This window comes from Phoxinus phoxinus (genome assembly GCF_949152265.1).
Source record: "Phoxinus phoxinus genome assembly, chromosome: 19".
Lineage (NCBI taxonomy): Eukaryota > Metazoa > Chordata > Actinopteri > Cypriniformes > Leuciscidae > Phoxinus > Phoxinus phoxinus.
The window spans coordinates 20,164,119-20,183,399 of record NC_136894.1 but is presented as its reverse complement, the minus strand read 5'-3'; the positions used below and the strand labels follow the sequence as shown (position 1 = coordinate 20,183,399).

Here is a 19,281-nt window from a genome sequence, read left to right as displayed (position 1 = left end):
AAGGAAATAGATTTGCTCTAAGTGAAAGCTTGTCTAAGCATTGTTACGTCCATCTCTTGCATAAATACTGACTTTTCAGCGAGTCGTTCCTACCCAGTGACTGGCCATGTGTTGGTTTTATAAACGCAGCTATGGCCGACACGTAGTTGCCACTTCAGCACTGAGTTGAGATCGGGTCCAGACGAAGGTCCTTCGTCAGATCTGGATACGGCCTGGATCCGTTAGGCTGCGGGAAAACCTCGGGATAAACAAAGACACTAAAATTAGCGTAGATGCCATTCTTCTTATGATGTAACGAGTACATCAGGATTTAAGGGAAGTGTCCCCAGTTCCGGCTGACCTAATCTATGCCGCCTAACATTGAGTTATAGAAGTCTATAATGCATTATGTGAATGCTAGGTCAAAGAGATGTGTCTTTAATCTAGCTTTGAATTGACAGAGTGTGTCTGCTTCCTGGACAATGTTAGGAAGACTGTTCCAAAGTTTTGGTGCTAAATAGGAAAAGGATCTACCGCCAGCAGTCGATTTTGATATTCTAGGTATTATTTACTGGCCGGAATTTTGAGATCGCAATAGACGTGAAGAACTATAATGCGTTAAGAGCTCGCACAAGTACTGCGGAGCTAAACCATTTAGTGCTTTGTAAGTAATCAGCAATATTTAAAAATGTATACGATGTTTAATATGCAGTCAATGCAGTGTTGACAGAAAGGGGCCAATATGGTCATACTTCCTGGTACTGGTAAGAACTCGAGCTGCGCCGTTTTGAACTAGCTGTAGCTTGTTTATTAACCCTCTGGGGTGCTGTTTTTTTTTTTACATAGCAGCAACATAGACTTAAAATACTCTGTCATGTATGGTCATACAGATTTAAGAAATATGAAAAAAAAAATCTGTGAGATGTCTACTTTTGTAAGTGTCCACTTACAATCTAAACAAAATGTTGTGCTTTTGTAAAATAAAGAAAATAAACAGGGTGTGCTTTCTGCCTCTCCGTCTCATGAACTTTTTTTTCTTGAGCATGTCCCTAAACATACCGGTAAACAAAACTCAGCGAATACTTATCCCACATTTATGAGCTCTATATATTTATAAACATTTAAGTGTGCAGTTTTAAATGACCTGATTCAAAAAGAAAACAAATATTATCTGTTTAAGTAATTTGTATAAAACCAACAAGATATCCAGTTTCTCAAACCCTTGCTCATTATTTTTAATGTGACCACACCCACACGCGCAAAATATATAGACATGCAAATCGCGCTCATTACCTCAAAAACAATGCACCTAACCTTATCAGTCCTCTGCTGTTTGCCGAGTTTGGAAGACGCGCGCAAGCTTATTGGATTTACATCGAAGAAGAAGAACGCGATTTGAAGACAGATTTTAAGGTAAGAAATAATTCTGAATGATATTAGTTAGTATTATTGTTGCATAAACTTCACATTCAGCGGCTCCATCGCTTCAGTAAATGTTCTCTTGCACCCGCTGTCTGTTTGAGTCAGTCGCGCTGTTTGAAAAGCAAAACGCATGTTTTTACTCCAATCTCATTTCATAACGTCATAACAATTGTAAACATTTGAAATAACATATGATAATCAATTATATTTTTACTCTAGTGTAGTGTTACTGAAGTGTTTAACGATTTATAGGCTGCCTAGCTGCTATAGGCTTGTTATTATAATTGTAAGCAGCACTGCATGTATATGCCAACAAGACACATCAAGGTGTTCATTACATCTATGTAGGCTATTTTTTTTTTTAAATCGCAATTTTTACCCAATTTTAAAAATCTAAAAATGGATTCCCACAATCGTGCAGCCCTTTAGTTTATCTTGATATCACCATGTTCACAGTTGTTTGGTTTATTATTATTTTTACAGGGACCAGATGAGAGACCACTGATGGAGTCCTGCTGACTTAAACATTCACATGATTCTCTGTACATGTAGGCCTACATGGTAAAATGAAAAATCAAACAACATGGAAATGACAGGTATGTATAACACCTATGTTTCAGGAATGGCACAAAGGTGTGATCAGTGTGTTTAATAATGTGATTTTTTTGTCCTTTTTTGTGTATCTTTGGATTATGTTGTGTTGTAAATAAATCCCTAAAAGCCATTATTTTTTAAATGCAGTCATTCTTTGTGCCTCATAATGATAGTGCCTGAGAGCTCCTAATAGGGCCATTATGGGAGGGTCTTTGTCTTTCTCAGGTGTGAAACACTCAATATGCATGGATTGTTAACGGCTCCTCGCATTCAGCTTTCTTACACAAAACATGTCTTACAAATTTTAAATCAATATATTGTCTTATCTGAATGAGTATGCAGGATGATTTTCACATAGTTTTGAAGCTAATATTCTAGGCTACATGATACAATTTTCAAAAGTATTTTTTCACAAACCACGCATAAACATCATTATCTCAAAACTACAAACTTTTACATACATGCTGCTGATATACTATTGTAGCAGAGTTTGTGCTGAACACAGTGTAATAAGACTTTAACCATGAAAATGTCACAAGTAACAGAAATAAGCGCAAATGTCAGAGCATGTCAGAACACCTCAAGGAACACCTCAGACCCCAGAGGGTTAAGCGTGCAGGGCAACCACCAAGTAGAGCATTACAATAATCTAGCCTTGAGGTCATGAAAGCATGAACTAATTGTTCGGCATTTGTCAATGAGAGCATATGGCGTAATTTAGATATATTTTTAAGATGGAAAAATTCAGTTTTACAGATACTAGACACATGACTTTCAAATGAAAGATTGGTATCAAAGAGCACACCCAGGTTCCTAACCGACGACGAAGACTTAAGAGCATCCATCAAGTGTTAGACAGTATTCTAGGTTATTGTGTGTGGAAGTTTTTTGTCCAATAATTAGAATCTCTATTTTTCAGAATTTAGTAGTAGGAAATTACTAGTCATCCAATTTTTTATATCAGCATTCTGTTAATTTTGTAAATTGGTAGGTTTCGTTAGGTTTTGAAGAAATTTACAGCTGAGTATCATCGGCATAACAGTGAAAGCTAATTCCAAGTTTCCTAATGATATCTCATAATGGTAGTGAACAGCAGCGGTCCTAGTACTGAGCCTTGTGGTACACCATACTGAACTTGTGATCGATAAGACATCTCTTCATTTACTGCTACAAACTGATAACGGTCAGATAAGTTTGATTTAAACAATGCTAGTGCAATTCCACTAATGCCAACATAACGATCGAGTCTATTTAAAAGAATGTTGTGGTCAAAAGTGTCAAATGCAGCACTAAGTTCAAGTAGCACTAATAGAGAGACACAACCTCGATCGGATGATAAGAGCAAATAATTTGTGACTCTAATGAGAGCTGTCTCGGTACTATGGTACGGTCTAAATCCGGACTGAAAATCCTTGCAGATATCATTCCTTTCTAGAAAGGAACACAGTTGAGAGGATACAAATTTTTCTAGTATATCTGACAGAAAAGGCAGATTTGAGATCGGCCTGTAATTGACTAATTTTGTATGATCAAATTGCGCTTTTTTTAACAAGCGGTTTAATCATAGCCAGCTTAAAGGTTTTTGGTACATATCCTAGAGACAAAGATGAAATAATGCTATTAAGAAGAGGATGGAAGCATCTCTATCAGTAGCTTAGTCGGTATAGGGTCTAACATGCATGTTGTCGATTTAGATGAATTAACGAATTTGCAAGAGGGCTCAAGCCGCCTCTTTGCATGCCATGGCGTTGTTGCAGGTCTCTCAGGTCAAGACACTCATGGACATGCACGACGGTAGTCTAGACCAGTGAGTTCCGCACTGCGGTTGACCTCGCCCTCAAGGGCACAAACGCCGCAGCGTGCACGGTCGGTCTAGCGATGTCCACACTAGTGGTCCAGGAGCGCCATTGTTGGCTCAGCCTGGTTGAGATGGTAGATGCGGACAAGGTTCGGTTCCTGGACTCCCCAATTTCCCAAGTTGGGTTTTCCGGCGACGCGGTTGAGAGCTGCGCCCAACTGCTCTCCGTCGCCCAGATGCAGACGGAGGTCACCCGGCACATCCTGCCCCGGCGGCCTGCTGCTGGCTTCACCGTCTGCCGGGGGCAGATCCTCCGCCTGCCCGTCGCCGAGGGCGTCCCCCTGCAGCCGTCTCCGCTCCCGCTGTACCATCGCAGCAGCCTTATTAATTTGTGTTTGGTTCGCCCTCAAATCCTACAACGGGCTGTACAACATATGGAATGTAACTGGGGAGGCTCCAGCCTATAATTGGGGGGAGCTACTCACCAGGCAGTGACGGCAGAAACTCTGCCAAGGGAAGACACGGGCTCGCCGTAGGGAGGCTTATCGTGGAAGAATACACATATGGGATCACCGTGGGGATCGCAACATATGGACCCAGCCTAGCACAAGTTCCACTAGTGCATACGAGTGGTGGCCCAGCCCGTTCCAGGCGCTGCCAAGCCAGGTGGTAAGCGACAGCGGAAACGTTGAACCTGGGTGGGCCACCCAGGGATGGAGAAGTTGCTCTTGGAGTGGCCACCGATCCGCTCCCTCCAGCCGGTGGAGGGCAAGTTGGAGTTTTTGTTTGTGTGGGTCTGTTCCGCCGCTGCCTCCTGTAAAACGGGGCCAGCGGTACCCACATTTTCAAAAAAGAGCAAATTTCTCTATTCCTGGGTCCCAAGAGGGCCATTCTGGCGGTGTGTGACCCTGCATAGCCTTGCACCCCTAAGCCCCCTCTTGGTCGCCAGCCGGCTGCTTGGTGCAGTTCGAGGACCCGGTCACCCTCCTTCTCACGCATCCCCTGCCGCCTAGTGGAGACAGGTAAGAGTTGCACTGCACACTTTCATCTCTGTCCTCCACCTCGCTGCCCCACCTCGGGTGCGTCTGTGGTCTCCTACCAGATTGTGACTATCAGACTCTGCTATGCGATTCATTATCGCCCGGCGCCCGCTCAAGTTCAGTGATAATTATCACACTAGGTGTTGAGCAGATATGCTCCTGAAAGCTCAGTGATATTCATCACACCTAGTGTTGAGCAGTGCTCCTGTCTTGTGCGTGCATGTCGCTGTCCTACTGGCGAAGGACACGATATAGCCGCTCCCTCTTGCCGATATGAAGGCCAGTTTTTAAAAATAACTCGTTCTTCATGTACCTTGTATGAGGTGGGTCGTGACCATCTTGGCCCTGTGTCACTTGAGACGGGCCCTTTCTCGAAAGCCTCCGTCCAAGTTACTACACAGAGAGGCATCTCAGAATGCCCGGCCCCCAAGCATGGTCTGCAGCGTTCGACCTGAATGACAAGTACTTCAGATCTCTAGTCTTCCGCACCTCCATCCTGCGTGTGCGTTTGAGGGTTTGAAGTATCAGTACAGAGTCTTACCCTTCGAGTGCTCCATAGCCAGTTGGGTCTTCAGGTCAACTGGGAGAGAGAATAATCTCGACCACAGGCTGAGAATTTCTTTTCCGGTATGGAGAGGACTCGGTCAAACATACCTCTTCAGGAAGAGAGTGTGTCAGGTTGGTGCTACATAGAAGTGAGAAAGGGTCCCACAGAAAGATATTTCAGAGAATCCTGGGGCATGTGGCAGATGCAGCCGCATGGCTTCCTCCATATGAAGACCGCTTCAGCACTGGCTTAGGCCGAGTCCCGAGGTGACCGTGGCAGAGTGGCACGCCCTGTGTGACAACAGATCAACAGATGCCGCCAAACCCTCAGCCCGTGGTCAGACCTTCCGTTCCTCCAGGCCAACCGCTCCTAGAACGAGGTCCAAGGGCATGCTTTAACGGAGGCCTGGGCGACCTCCGACTGCATTGGCATCCATTGCCTTAAGTGGTTGAAGTTCACCTCGCTTCGAGCCACCGCTGCTCAACGAGCTGGTACTGGTCTGAAAAGACAACATCGCGACTGTTGCGTTAAGCTTCCCTCGTATGTCACAACTCGCCTGTCACCTCCCACTTGGAGTCAGAAGCTTCTGAGGTCACTTCATTCTGCTATTTTCTTCCGGCCTGCTCAATCGTGTTGCCGACCAGCCTCACTATAGCCTATGGCCAGGGAGAATGGAGACTCCATCCCCAGGCGTCCACCTGGGCAGGGACCATTTTGGGGCCGCACAGTTACATCTGTTGCCTCTCCGGATTTGTTCCTCTGCCAGTGTGTTATTTCTTTCCGAGCGGACAACCCTTGGACAGATATTGGCTCTCAGCTGGCCATGGGGCCCCAAAACCCCAGTGAGCCATCTCGAGCGACTATGCGATTCATTGTCGCTTGGCATCCGCTTAAGTGCAGTGATTCTCATCACACTCAGGTGTTGAGCAGAAATGCTCCTGAAGGTCAGTGATTTTCATCACACTCAGGTGTCGAGCAGAGATGCTCCTGAAGCTCAGTGATCTTCACACTTAGTGTTGAGCAGTGCTCCTGTCTTGTGCACGCATGTCGCTTTCACTTACTTTGCTAGGTCAGGAGTGGAGTAGGTCTTGATAGTTGCCCCTTTTTGGCCCAACCAGACCTAGTTCCCCTCGACAGCCCTTCCTGACGTTCCCCTGAATACATTCTCAGGGACGGAGGATGATGGCACCCGCATTCAGACCCCTGGATAGATTCCAGGCTGGTGCTAAAAATGGATGCGAAGGTTAAGGTGGTTACCGCTGGAATATGTGGTAGACATCATCACTTCTGCGAGAGCACCCGCTAAGAGGAAATGTTGCTTACGCCGAATAGAAGTGGAACCTATTCGTTGTGTTACTCTTTTCTCCGTGAGAAGATCCTGAAAGCGTTCGGTAATTTCAGTGCTCTCTTTCCTGCAAGATGAGTTGGAGTGAGGGCTGTGTCCTCCACCCTCAAAATGATGTTGCCTCTATTTTTTCTTTGACACACATCATGATGCAGTAGCTGGGAAGCACGTCCTGATCGTCAGCTTCCTAAGGGAGCAAGGTAACTAAAGGCCTTGCGCTCCTCTTTATCCTCTTTGGCCTTATCTCTGGTGCTACTGCACTGCAGAGACCGCCCCTGAGCCACTGCAGGCAGTGAGTTAAAAATTCTGTTTTTAAAGAAACAGTTCTCCTGCTCACATGGTCTCTACTAGAGGGTAGGGACTTGCTAGATTTCGGTCAACGAGTTGTGCCTGGAATTCGGGCCGGCTAACTCTCACGAGCTGAGACCCCGGCTTGGATGTGTGCCGAAGGTTCCTACCTCTCCCTAAAAGCTGGTACCAAGTGGTGAGCCTATAAGCGCTGCCCCGGAGGAGGCAGACCCAGCCCTGGCATTTTCTATCCGTCCGCTTTACTGCGTGCGGTTATACATGCACAGAATGCAAGCTTTAGGACCTCAGACCAGCTCTTGTCTGTTAAGGAAACAGCAGAAAGGGAAGGCTGTTTCGAAGCGACGTTGGGCCACTGATATAGGTGCTGCCTTCATCTTGGTGTAAAAACACGAGATGCAAGTGTCCACTTACGTGGTGAGCTCCTCTGAAGTGAGTGTGTGCTCCCGCCTAGGCATTGACACAGTGTGCTTCGCTGACAGATATTCTAGAGTTAGGGGCTGGGCGACACCTATATTCGAAACGCTGCTTCTCGTGGGCTTCCTTCTCATGAAGCCAGTTTCACTTGAGCCCGGTTCAAAGTGTCGGCTTGCTGCGCCATTCCCCTCCTATGGACTGGATACGTGCACCATTTTTGCTCCAGTTGAGTCCCCTTTAAACGAACTCTGTCGAGTTCCTCCATACCCTCCGGCGACGGACGCGGCGGAGCGTCCGAAGCCAGGCCACTCGTATGCACTAGTGGAACTTGTGCTAGGCTTTGTCCATATGTTGCGATCTCCACGGTGATCCCATATGTGTATTCTTCCACGATACGGCTCCCTATGGCGAGCCCGTGTCTTCCCTTGGCAGAGTTTCTGCCGTCACTGCCTGGTGAGTAGCTCCCCCCAGTTATAGGCTGGAGCCTCCCCAGTGACATTCCATATGTTGTAGCATATGGAGCCGAATTCCACCATTCATTCATCTGAACACATTCTTGCTAGAGACTATTAAACCCCCGTTGTGTTCTCTCCGACACCAAACAAGGTTACACACGTAACATGACACCCACATGTCTTCACACAAAGAGACCAACACACCCAAACGTTTCTTTGAACTAATCATATTTAAGACATTACCAAATGTATACAATATGATTCCTGTGTGTAGGTATGTTTCCTGGCTTATTTAGCTTAGTTTATTGATTTTCTAGTTATAGTGAGTGAACTTTAAAAAGCCTCTAATCATGCTTTTGATTGTAACTTTGTACGCATAATCTTTCATATGACGTGTTTGATATAATTTAAATTCTACGAGTCGTCCTCACACTCTATCTGATTCTCTCTCTTTCATTTTGTACATATATGTATTAAGTGTGTAAATGTAGAGTTCAGTATTCGTTTGTCTAATTTTATTAAATACTTTGTGCATTGATTGACTCTGTCTGCTCATAATTCAAAAGTCACTGAAATGTCGATCCAAGCTACAAAGCTTTACAGATTACTATCGTAATCTAAATTTACTATCGTAATCTAAATAAAGGACAGAAAAGTAATTTTTCGTGGCCAGAAAAGTTACTCTTTCTTGTGTTTATAAGGAGGTTGATTTTTCTTGAGAATTGATAGAAGTAGTCGTACATCTGTTTGCTGGACAAACAATGGTTCGATAATTAAATTAATTCCAATAAAAGTTACCTCATATGATCGATCTGTAAATGGGACTATTAATATATTAATGACGAACAATAATTCATTGTGTTGATCATTCCTATATAATCGACCTATTTCCAGCTTCGATAATTTAATGTAACATTAATATGCGATATATATTAATCATATTTCTGATTAAAATATATATATAATTCCCCTCATGTATTATTAAATATATGTTAATCTGATTGTTGTTACATGTTGTACTGCCCGTTGTAGGATTTGAGGGCGAACCAAACACAGATTAATCCAGAACCATAAAACCCAGGCTTCAGCCAGTCTACGCTAGCCAACGAAGACCCCCCAGTAAGAAATTTATGGCCATGCAAGCTTCAAAGAGATGAGGCCAACAACGAACAACGTTGTCAAGTTAGATAGTTTGGGAAAGACTGATTGGTTCAGAGATGGCACTGCTAAAGATCCAACAAGATAACGGCAGAGGTTGTTTGATCCCAACATTCCCAAGACAAAGGATTTAAAACAGACCTCCTTCTTCTTCAGGACCTTTGAACGACCTCCGGGTTGAGATCAACATTGATCTCTCAAAAACCACAGAGACTAAGGGCCCTATCTTGCACCCAGCGCAATTGACTTTAAAACACCGACGCATGTATCATTCCTATTTTGCACCCGCGCACAGCGGACTTTTCCCTTCACAGACGCACGTCGGTAAATTAGGGAATGAACTTGCGCTCGCGGGGGCGGTTCAGCGCAAAGAGGAGTGTGTTCCGGCGCAAAACTGCCCTGGTGCTATTTTCCAGTTTTAGAAAGCAATTGCGCCATTGACCAGGATAAAAACAGTCTAAAGACAGTGGCGCGTTAGTGATGTGGTATTTTAAGGGCGCGTGCTTGGCCATAATGTAGTGTGTTAACGCGCATCCACTTTGATTCTCTAATAATTATAAACAGACGCAGCAGTTTTCATTTTTGCAAATCATACATTATTACAAGGAAAAATATTAACACACGAGGGAGGTTGTGTCCGTGAAAATGTGAAAAAGATCTATCTAGATTTTTTTTTTAAAATCTAGATTAGGCTACACATTTACCCAAATTATACGCCTGTTTAACCGAAGCTAATTTGAGTGAGTTTCTCCCATCCGCCGTTATAATAGCAATTCGCCGTGGAACAAGCGCATCTGCTCTTAAAGGGAATGTGAGAGGACGCTCTGATTGGTTTATTTCACGTTACGCCCAAACCACACCTATGAATAATGAAGCTACTTCAGACCAACCCCTTTTAGATTTGCGTCGGGCGCAAGAGTCGTTTATCCGCCGGGAAAATAGCAACAGCGCCCGGATCTGCCCTCAAAGTTACTTGCGCTTTGCGCTTTGACACTTGCGTTTCAGATCGTTAAAATAGGGCCCTAAGACTTTACATATAAATTTAAAATACATAAAATCATCCCAAAACAATTATTGATGAACTTATAATCAAACATAATCCAACTACATAATTATATATTGTGTTTACAACCTCTATGTGTGTGTCTATTATGCTTAGATCACATATAAGTCATGCAACTATTAGATGTTTGAATGAAAGTGTGTAGTGCTTCCTATCAGTACGATCATATGTTCATAATTCAGAAGATGGCTTGATTGAAATCTGTGCAAAATGTTTCATATTCTTATAATAGTAATGATGTCTAACTCTAAACTGTGGCCTCTGTATTCTCTGCTAGAGCTGGAGAGTAAAGAGATCACAGATAACGCATGATTTATGACGTGAGGTGAAGAAAATGCCACCTCTCAAATAAAGACAGTGCCTAATTGGTCAGAACTCATCCAGGAGGCTGGACAAACATTTGAGCTTAAAACCTTAGGACCTGAACAAAGTTTGCTGTGTTTTATTTAGTTTTGTTCTTAACAGAGGAGAGAAAAAGACACCATAATAGACAAGTAACCATATAGACGAGCGGACGAAAGAACCCAAATCAAGATCAGAAGAACATGGGTTAAACAGCTTCAGTCAAGCCATCTAACTACTCGTCTCACTTTTCTTTCTTCTTAGTTTTCTTTTCTTTTCCGTTGAAAGTCTCGGTTCTAAGTAGGGATGTCCCGATCAGGTTTTTTTGCCCTCGAGTCATTTGATTTTGAGTATCTACCGATACCGAGTCCCGATCCAATACTTCTATAATACGTAGTACATAAAAAAAGAATAAAGAAGAGCGAAAAAACAGATCCAGGATGTTCCTTATTTTTTATTTAATTCACCTTATTTTAACATTCAACAACTCTGTTAACAAACAGAGCACTTCTGTGAGGTAGCTTAAACAATCAAGTAATAAATAACATAAATTCTTCACTTTTGGTGATGTCAACAAAGTAATGTCATGCCGCACGTGTTGCTGTTTATATATATATACATTACATTAGGGCTGCACGATATTGGAAAAAAATTACATTGTGATATTTTTTCCCCAACGATATATATTGCGATATTGAGAGCCATAACTCCAGGCTAAAGACAATAATTACCATTCCATGATATTAATAATTTCACTAATAAGCAAGCTTCATTACAAGTGACAAAAAGGTCACTTAATTTTTTATTCCAAAATTAGAACATTTCTGTAAACACAAAAGCAGAACACATTTTTAAATAAAACGGCAGCTTTACACCAACCCCCTGATTGGTTTACAACAATATAACTTAAAATAAATATATTTTTTATACATTTTGGTTCACAATCTTTTAAGTCAACTTTTCTTAGCCAAAGTAAAACAGTGTTGGTGTTGGTCATCATAATCATATGAAATAAACAAAATGATATAAAACTTTAATATATTTTGTATTAAATCTAACAGATTAGAGAACATGTTTCTGTAAACAGAAAAGCCGAACACATGTTAACAGCAGCTTTACCGCCTCTGTCAGCGTCGCCGATGCCACCACGCGCATCAAGAGCTGAGGGAGCACCAAAAAAATAGCCTAATGAAAAATCAATAATTCTAATGCCGATATTATTATAGATACAGACATCCCAAGTTCCGGGAGTCTCCCGCATATTGATAGCGGCTCACTGATGCCCGCGAATTTGTTAAAATTTCCGGAATCTAGAGCGAGCGCGCCAAGCCAATCAACGAACCCGGGAAACTCCCTTTTACGCTGACAAACGGAATCCCCAAAGCAACGCAAAGACAAGCAAGTAGCCTCCAGACTCAACTGAACTGGTGCATTGATATAAATGTAATAACCCGCCTAAGAAACGATAGAAGGGTTAAATGAAGGATTGATGGTTCGTTCAGGTCATGTCTTAATGATTTCATTATCTCATTCTTAAAACTCATTCTTTCCTCACTCTCTTTCTTTCTGCAACTGGTGCATGCGTCCACTTCCGTGTTTATACCTGCGCTACGGAGTGTGTAATCATGCACGCCAATGTTGAATTGGCATGATTAAAACCTCTGGGTTAATCTGTTTTTTTTTTTCACATAGCAGCAACATAGACTTAAAATACTCCGTCATGTATGCTCATACAGACTTAAGAAATATGAAAAAATAATCTATGAGATGTCTACTTTTGTATGTGTCCACTTACAATCAAACAAAACGTTGTGCTTTTGTAAAATAAAAAAAATAAACAGGGTGTGCTTTCTGCCTCTCCGTCTCGTGAACTTTTTTTCTTGAGCACGTCTCTAAACGTAAACAAAACTCAGCGAATACTTGTCACACATTTATGAGCTATATATCTTTATAAACATTTAAGTGTGTAGTTTTAGATTATCTGATTCCAAACGAAAACAAATATTCTGTTTAAGTAATTTGTATAAAACAAACAAGATGTCCAGTTTCTAAAACCCATGATCATTAGTTTTAATGTGACCATACCCACACGCGCAAAAGATATTGACATGCAAATCATCTGATATTTGGAGAAGTTGTGACAATTTGAAGGTAGGCACTCAAAAAAGCTCAAAGTGGAGAAAACGGCCTCTAAAGATTTTGCAGTTCTCACCACTCTCTGTGTGTGTGGAGTAGTGATGTATGTCTCGAGACCGGTCTTTTACGTGGTCTCGGTCTCGTCACGGCCTTGACGGTCTTTGGTCTTGGTCTTGGTTTGGTCTTGGTCTTGTCTTGGGGCCTCCTTTATAAAACTGTGCGTAGGAACCTTACTAAAAGTGTAGTACGCACAAAAGCCAAAAATGGCGTACGCAAAAAAAATATCAGATTTATAAAACCGTGCGTACGCACACCTGCACACAATTTTCACTTTATAAATCACAGCCTAACTGATAATTTGCGCACGCTAAAAAAAATCATTTACCGCCCTTTCTCCGCCCACATTCAACCATATATAGACAATGCAAATTACCTCATTAGCCATGCATATATTAAAGGAGCAAGGAAATTTGTGTTTTTTAAAGCATAATGAGTGATAGGCCTACATCCATTTAAGAATGGAAGTGAAATAAATTAAATTTACGTACTTTCAGCATATAGTTCCTTTTATGTCTTTAAACTAAACATGGATGTATGTATCTTTAGGACCCATAATGGTGATTTAATGTTATTAAGTTGGCTTGGAAAAGCCAACTTACTGAAATTTATTTAAACTTTTTATTATTATTATTCTTACTAAAAATGTACAACTCTAACTCCTCCTAGAGCTTTAATTCTACAAACTCCAAACTCGGGTCAGACCTTCAGACTGTTCTGACTTGGTGTGCTATATCTTTTCAAACTTATTTGACTTTCAGTTTTCTTAAAAATTAATATTAAAAATCATAAAAATCCCATAGACTTACATTGCAGAGTGCTCAAATTGAGCCAAGACTACGGTGGGCCATTAGTGTACAAGCCAAAAACTCAAATATAAACTCCCTGAAGCCCTAGATTCAATTAAACTACCATTCTAAATCTATCTATCTATCTATCAAACTTTAACCTACTTTAAACATCAAACTACTTTAAACTTCTTCAAACTCTCTGGTCCGGCTTTCTCAAGCCAACTTAAAGTTTGTCTCAACAAGTTTGTAGTTTCTAGTTTGTAATTTTTGTTGTAACCGGGACCTATGACCAACTTGTAAATATTGTAAATATTGAAATATGTCAAACTTAATTTTGCCATTTTGCAAAGGGTTAATTCCCTTTATCCGCAGTCAATTCCTCAACTCACCATCAGTGTCGCCAAACTGCTTTGTCTTCAAAATGTGCGTACGCATGGGTCAGAGTTTGCGTGGAGGTGCGCATATTTTCACGTCAAGTTTTTCTTTATAAATCCCACCTTTTGCGCAGGAACTGGCGTACGCATGTTTTCAGCCCCGTTTTGTGCGTACGCAAGCTTTATAAATGAGGCCCTTGGTCTCGGACCTCTCGGTCTTGTCTAGGTCTCGCTGTCTCAGACCGACATAATGGTCGGGGGATTTAGCAATACAATACTACAATATCCACGACGACACAATTAACGTTCGATAATGCAACATTATTATTATTTCACGCCCTTCAAATGCATGTATTTTTTTGTGACACCGCCGTTTCGCCTATTTGATGAATGTATATCTTAGGCTAATGGTCCAGTGGTAGATCTTTCGCCAACCACGTCATAGGTTCTGGGTTCGAATCCACACTCGTATAGTTTTTTTTTTCTCATATAGTTTTTTTTTTCTCGTATAGTTTTTTTTCTCTCATCAAAACCGATTATGTTCATCAGTGGTTGTATATCAAGCACGGACACGTTTGTGTGCATTATGTTTTGTGATTTCACCAGAACGAATAGAGAGTATCCGCAACGGATTGAAGCGCGCGTCCGAGTGAAGACAGTGCGGCGTGTGCGCGAGCCACACTAGAAAACACTGTATCCGCGCCACTGATCGCAGCGCCGGCAACGAGCACTTTGATCAATTGATTTAAAAACCACATACTGCATCAGTGACATGATGGGTTTTAACTTCATTCAGGAGATTTTGGGTAACTGCACAACTGACAGATGACTTTGAGCGCACGGTGTGTGTGTGTGTGTTGTTTAATTACAGTATTGTATTTAAGATGGTGTTAGACTAAATAAATGGTATTTTAAATATCATCTGCATATCTCCGTTGTGTTGACTAAACATTAGGCCTAATCCAAGTTTATATTTGTGTATCTTTAATTTGATGTTACGATTTCATCTAGGCTACACATTAAGTATAATTTCAATTGGTTACATATTTCTCATTCTTAGACAGTTGTTGGAGGAGCAAGATGGTGTTTGATGTTTTGTCAGATGAACCAGTCAGTACCAGTCATGTCAGTCCTCAACAGTACACAAAAGTTAAGGGAGTCTCAATCCTCTAATAGTGCAGTAACAGCCGTCATGCAATTGCTATAGTTGATCTCACCCAGTCTACAAAAACATTTACAGTGAGCTCAAAGTCTCACACACATGACATGGTCTGTCTCTGTATTGTTCTGTCTGTGTAGTTGAAGTAATACCGCAGGTAAACTGCGGCTGAACCCTAGTATGCTGCTGTTCTTGAATTCATACAAGTTATTGCTTAGCTTCAACGCTAGTCTGTTTTTTCCCCCCTCCCTCCGGTCTCGACTTGGTCTCGGTCTTGGTCTCGACTTGGTCTTGGTCTTGACTTGGTCTGTCTCGGTCTTGGTCTTGGTCTTGTCTTGGTCTCGATTTAGGCGGTCTTGACTACAAGTCTAGTGTGGAGTGACAATATGGCTCATTTACATCTCATTTAGATTAGCCATACTTTTAAAAATACCAATACTGCTATCTCAAACATGGAGAGGCTTCTTCGTGATCTCAACTAACACATTGTGCAAAAAAAGCGAAAATCAAAAATTTTGAGAAAAAAAACCCGCTACTTTCTCATTTTGCTCAAAAGTTGTGCTGCCGACTTGTGTCCCTCGTTTCCGTGACGGGGAACATATTATTGTAGCAGAGTTTGTGCTGATGCAGTGTAACAAGACTTTAGCCATGAGAATGTCACAAGTAACAGAAATAAGCACAAATGTTAGAGCATGTCAGAACACCTCCAGGACCCAGAAAACACCTCAGACCCCAGAGGGTTAAATAGTAGTATGAAGAAGACAGGCTCCCTAAGCATGATCCCCATTCAGTCGATGTCGACTACGTCCTCTGTTCCCTCCTTCAGGGAACGGTGGATTGCATACGCAACCAGGACATTTCAGACCTCAGAAATACCTCCTAAATGAAAAAAAGCACTTCTTTCAAAAAAAGAAGTTTACTTCCTCAACATTGTGATGTCACACTATGGTTGACATTTGCACCTGGCCAGCTCTACAACAACACATCAACAGCTACTTATCACTTTTGTTGCCCTTCCAGCAATTGGTGACAAGGAGCATTATGCAATGACATTCTAGAAGATGGAATGAGGGTGGAAAATAATCATGTTTTGCAAATACAAATATGACTAAAAAAAGAACAAATAACATATTAAAATCAGAAAAAACATTTCATGAAATTTAAATTCTGAAGAATGTATAAGACTCTTTTTCATGTCTGTTTTAGGCAACTCTAAACAGGGAGTGCGCTGTAAAACATGTAAGATGGGAGCTCATCTTTGGTGTGTCTCTGAAGCATCAGAAAAGCCATGCCAAGGAAAGGTATGTTTGATTTGAGCTTACCCATCTCTGCAGTAGTGTAATTTTCCCTTTACTATGAGCTATTGTCAGTTTTGTCATTTATTTATTTGAAAAATGTACCTTTAACAATTATATATATATATATATATATATATATAATTTTATGTATAATCAGGACATTATGCATCACAAAAGTATAGGTACCACAGTATACCCATGGGACACAATAAACAGAATAAAAGTTTGTTATCAAATTACAATATGTTTGTTATCGCAGTATTCATGTATCACAGGTGATAGCCTGTTGTAAGCAAATCCTTTCCTGAAAACCGTCCTTCTCGCTCACTTCCACTCGGCAGAGCAATGAAGAAGAGTCAGGGACAGGAAAGAGTCATCACTGGAGAGACTGTTGAATCAATGAGATTTAATCCAAGGGTGAGACAGAACCAGTACTGGGACAAAGCATATGATAACACCAAATAGGGCAGTAAGATATCCAGGATTCCACTGGCGAAACTGAAGACAAAGTAAAAAGAAAAAAAAATTCTGGAAACAAAACTGAACAAAACCAATAGGATAGACATGACCAGTCTGAACAAGAGCAAAGGTGACACAAAACACTCTGGCACTTAGGAATAATGAGAGAAGCGAGAACAGGTGAGAAACCGACAAGCGGCTGCACTGATTGCTGATCACAAGGTGGAAAAAACGTCTCAGGCGTGACAGGTGTCTGAAATCACAATCAAATCACGGCAATCGCATTGACCGGTGACAGCCCGTGAATCATTAACGTGCACCTGGAAGTATATAAGGTCGCCTTGCAAACATGACAATCATCCTTTCGTCTGAAGGGACTGTTTGGTAGACAGGCCCCGAGGCAGTCTCGTTCCCTGTTCTTAGGGTTTAACATAGGTTATAGTCGCAACCTGAGACGTTCCCTTTCGAAAGGGAACTCGCACTGTGTCGAATGCTAAGGGGAGTGCATGCCCACTGGCAGTGACACTGTCAGAACCAGCAATTTCAAGTGAAATACCGGAACCACTCACCCTCAGGTCACACTGGGCTGTCAGTGACAGCATTCCCTACGGTCATAGCCCAAGCTATACGTTCCACAGGGAAACCTCCATAAATATAGTTTAATGAAAGGCCTACCTGGGCCTGCTCCAGGGCCTAGGACCACAACTTCAAATCATAAGGGGTCCCTTCTAGGGAATGTGGCTAGGGAACCCAAAGGGACCCCAGCCAGTCACTATTCACATACATTGGGGACATACAATCTGACGTTTCAAATCATCTTGTCTCGCTTGAGCTCTGTCCTGAGTCTCCAATTGTAACCGTGCTAATCGTAACGTTAAACGTGAATCTAAATGAAATACCAATGATGCCTCTGTAGAAAGTGAAAGGGGTTCAAATTTAGGAATTGAAAAAGACGGACATACCTCCGCACCAACCCCAATCAATGGAGTCACTGGATCACCAATCGACACACGTAAGGGAGGACTTCCAGCAGCTGGTGCCATCAACTCCGCTGCTGATGTAGGAACATAGAAGGAAATGTCTCCATAGAAGGAAATACCCCCTTATTAATTAAACTTGTCACAGTGTTAGTTTATGTTCCCTGGGTGTCCACTAGAGGTCCTCTTCCCCACGGTGTCATCCACATTATGAACTGCATTCCCCACAATCCTTGTCTGCACCCATCACTGTATCATTGCACTCAGCTGTTCCCCATCATCATTGCACTCATCTGTTCCCCATTATCATTGTTAGTTCTGTGTTATATATACCCTGCCTGTTTAGTGTTTTATACGGAGTCCTTGTTGTTTATGACACCACTTCTGATACCCTGAGTTGCCTGTATGGTCTTGTTTTTGGATTGCCTAATGGATTACTACCTATTGCCTGGACTGGATGTATGACTACGGATTTCCCCAATAAAAGTCTCCTTGAGTGTGGATCGTGACAAAACTAGCCACTTAACAAGATTTTAACTCCTCTTTACACAGTGTTCTAGAGATTGGAATATCATAATGTTGAGCAATCAGAAACAAATGATTTTGTCTCTAATATTTGTTCGACATGTCTCTAATACTCCAACACTAGGTTGATCTATAAATTGATTTAACTCAAAGCTTGCCATCTTAAAGGGCACCTATTATGGAATTTTGAAATTTACCTTTCATGTAGTGTGTAACATAGATCTAAGTGAACAAAAACATCCTGCAAAGTTTGAAATATGAAAGTGCACCGTATATAAAGTTATTGTCTTTCAAAAGTAAGAGTCGACTCGGAGTCATTTTTATGAATCGTTAGAAGACCGAAGCTTTTTCTCTGACTAGATGACGTCAACTTGTAAAGTTATTTGAATACGATACGCCCACTTATTGCGCTCCAAGGCCAGGGAAAACTGGAAAACATCATGGCGACGAGACGCTGTGTTCTGAAGTGCGACTCAAAAGCCAACTTTTTTCATCTGCCCAAGGAGGAGCATTTGAAGACTAAGTGGCTACAATTCATATATACAACTATACCACAGAAGTATAGTCCGAGCCTTGTGCTTTGTTTGCGCCATTTTGAAGACGATTGCTTTTTAAATGCAATCAAACTTGGATTTGCGAGCCGGATGATATTGAAGGAAGGTTCAGTTCCAAGTGTATTTGCATCAGCTTCCTCCTCCGTATCACAACCTGTAAGTGCTATTAATAATTCTTGCTTTTATGTTTTATGTAACATGCTTAATTATTATTTTGTTTGTTGTGTAAGCACCGTTTAGCTTCTAGGTCTTCAATGGCAATTGTATTGAGATATGTGAAGTGTTTGTCGTTGTTTTCGGAGTTGTCTTAAAGAATAGAATAATACCTCGTAGTAACGTAACTGCATTTTTTTTTGTTTTTTTAAACGTTATGTTTATGCATCGGGCTAATGCAAACAAAGACTGATTGTGCTTTTACAATATGAACTCTGGGCTATGCTCGCTAACATAACATTACATTCTTTATCTTATTTTTAGTTTTTTAC

The 19,281-nt window shown here is 41.6% G+C and overlaps 1 protein-coding gene across 1 annotated transcript in view; it reads left to right on the top strand.

The window, feature by feature from the left end:
• The window catches only part of LOC306986609 (SH3 and cysteine-rich domain-containing protein 2-like), a 134,228-nt gene that overhangs the window by 22,079 nt on the left and 92,868 nt on the right, over positions 1–19,281 (top strand). Inside the window, exon 3 of the mRNA XM_079590015.1 lies at positions 16,190–16,284. Within this exon, the coding sequence (XP_079446141.1) occupies positions 16,190–16,284 (95 nt within the window). The remainder of the gene's footprint in view (positions 1–16,189; positions 16,285–19,281) is intronic.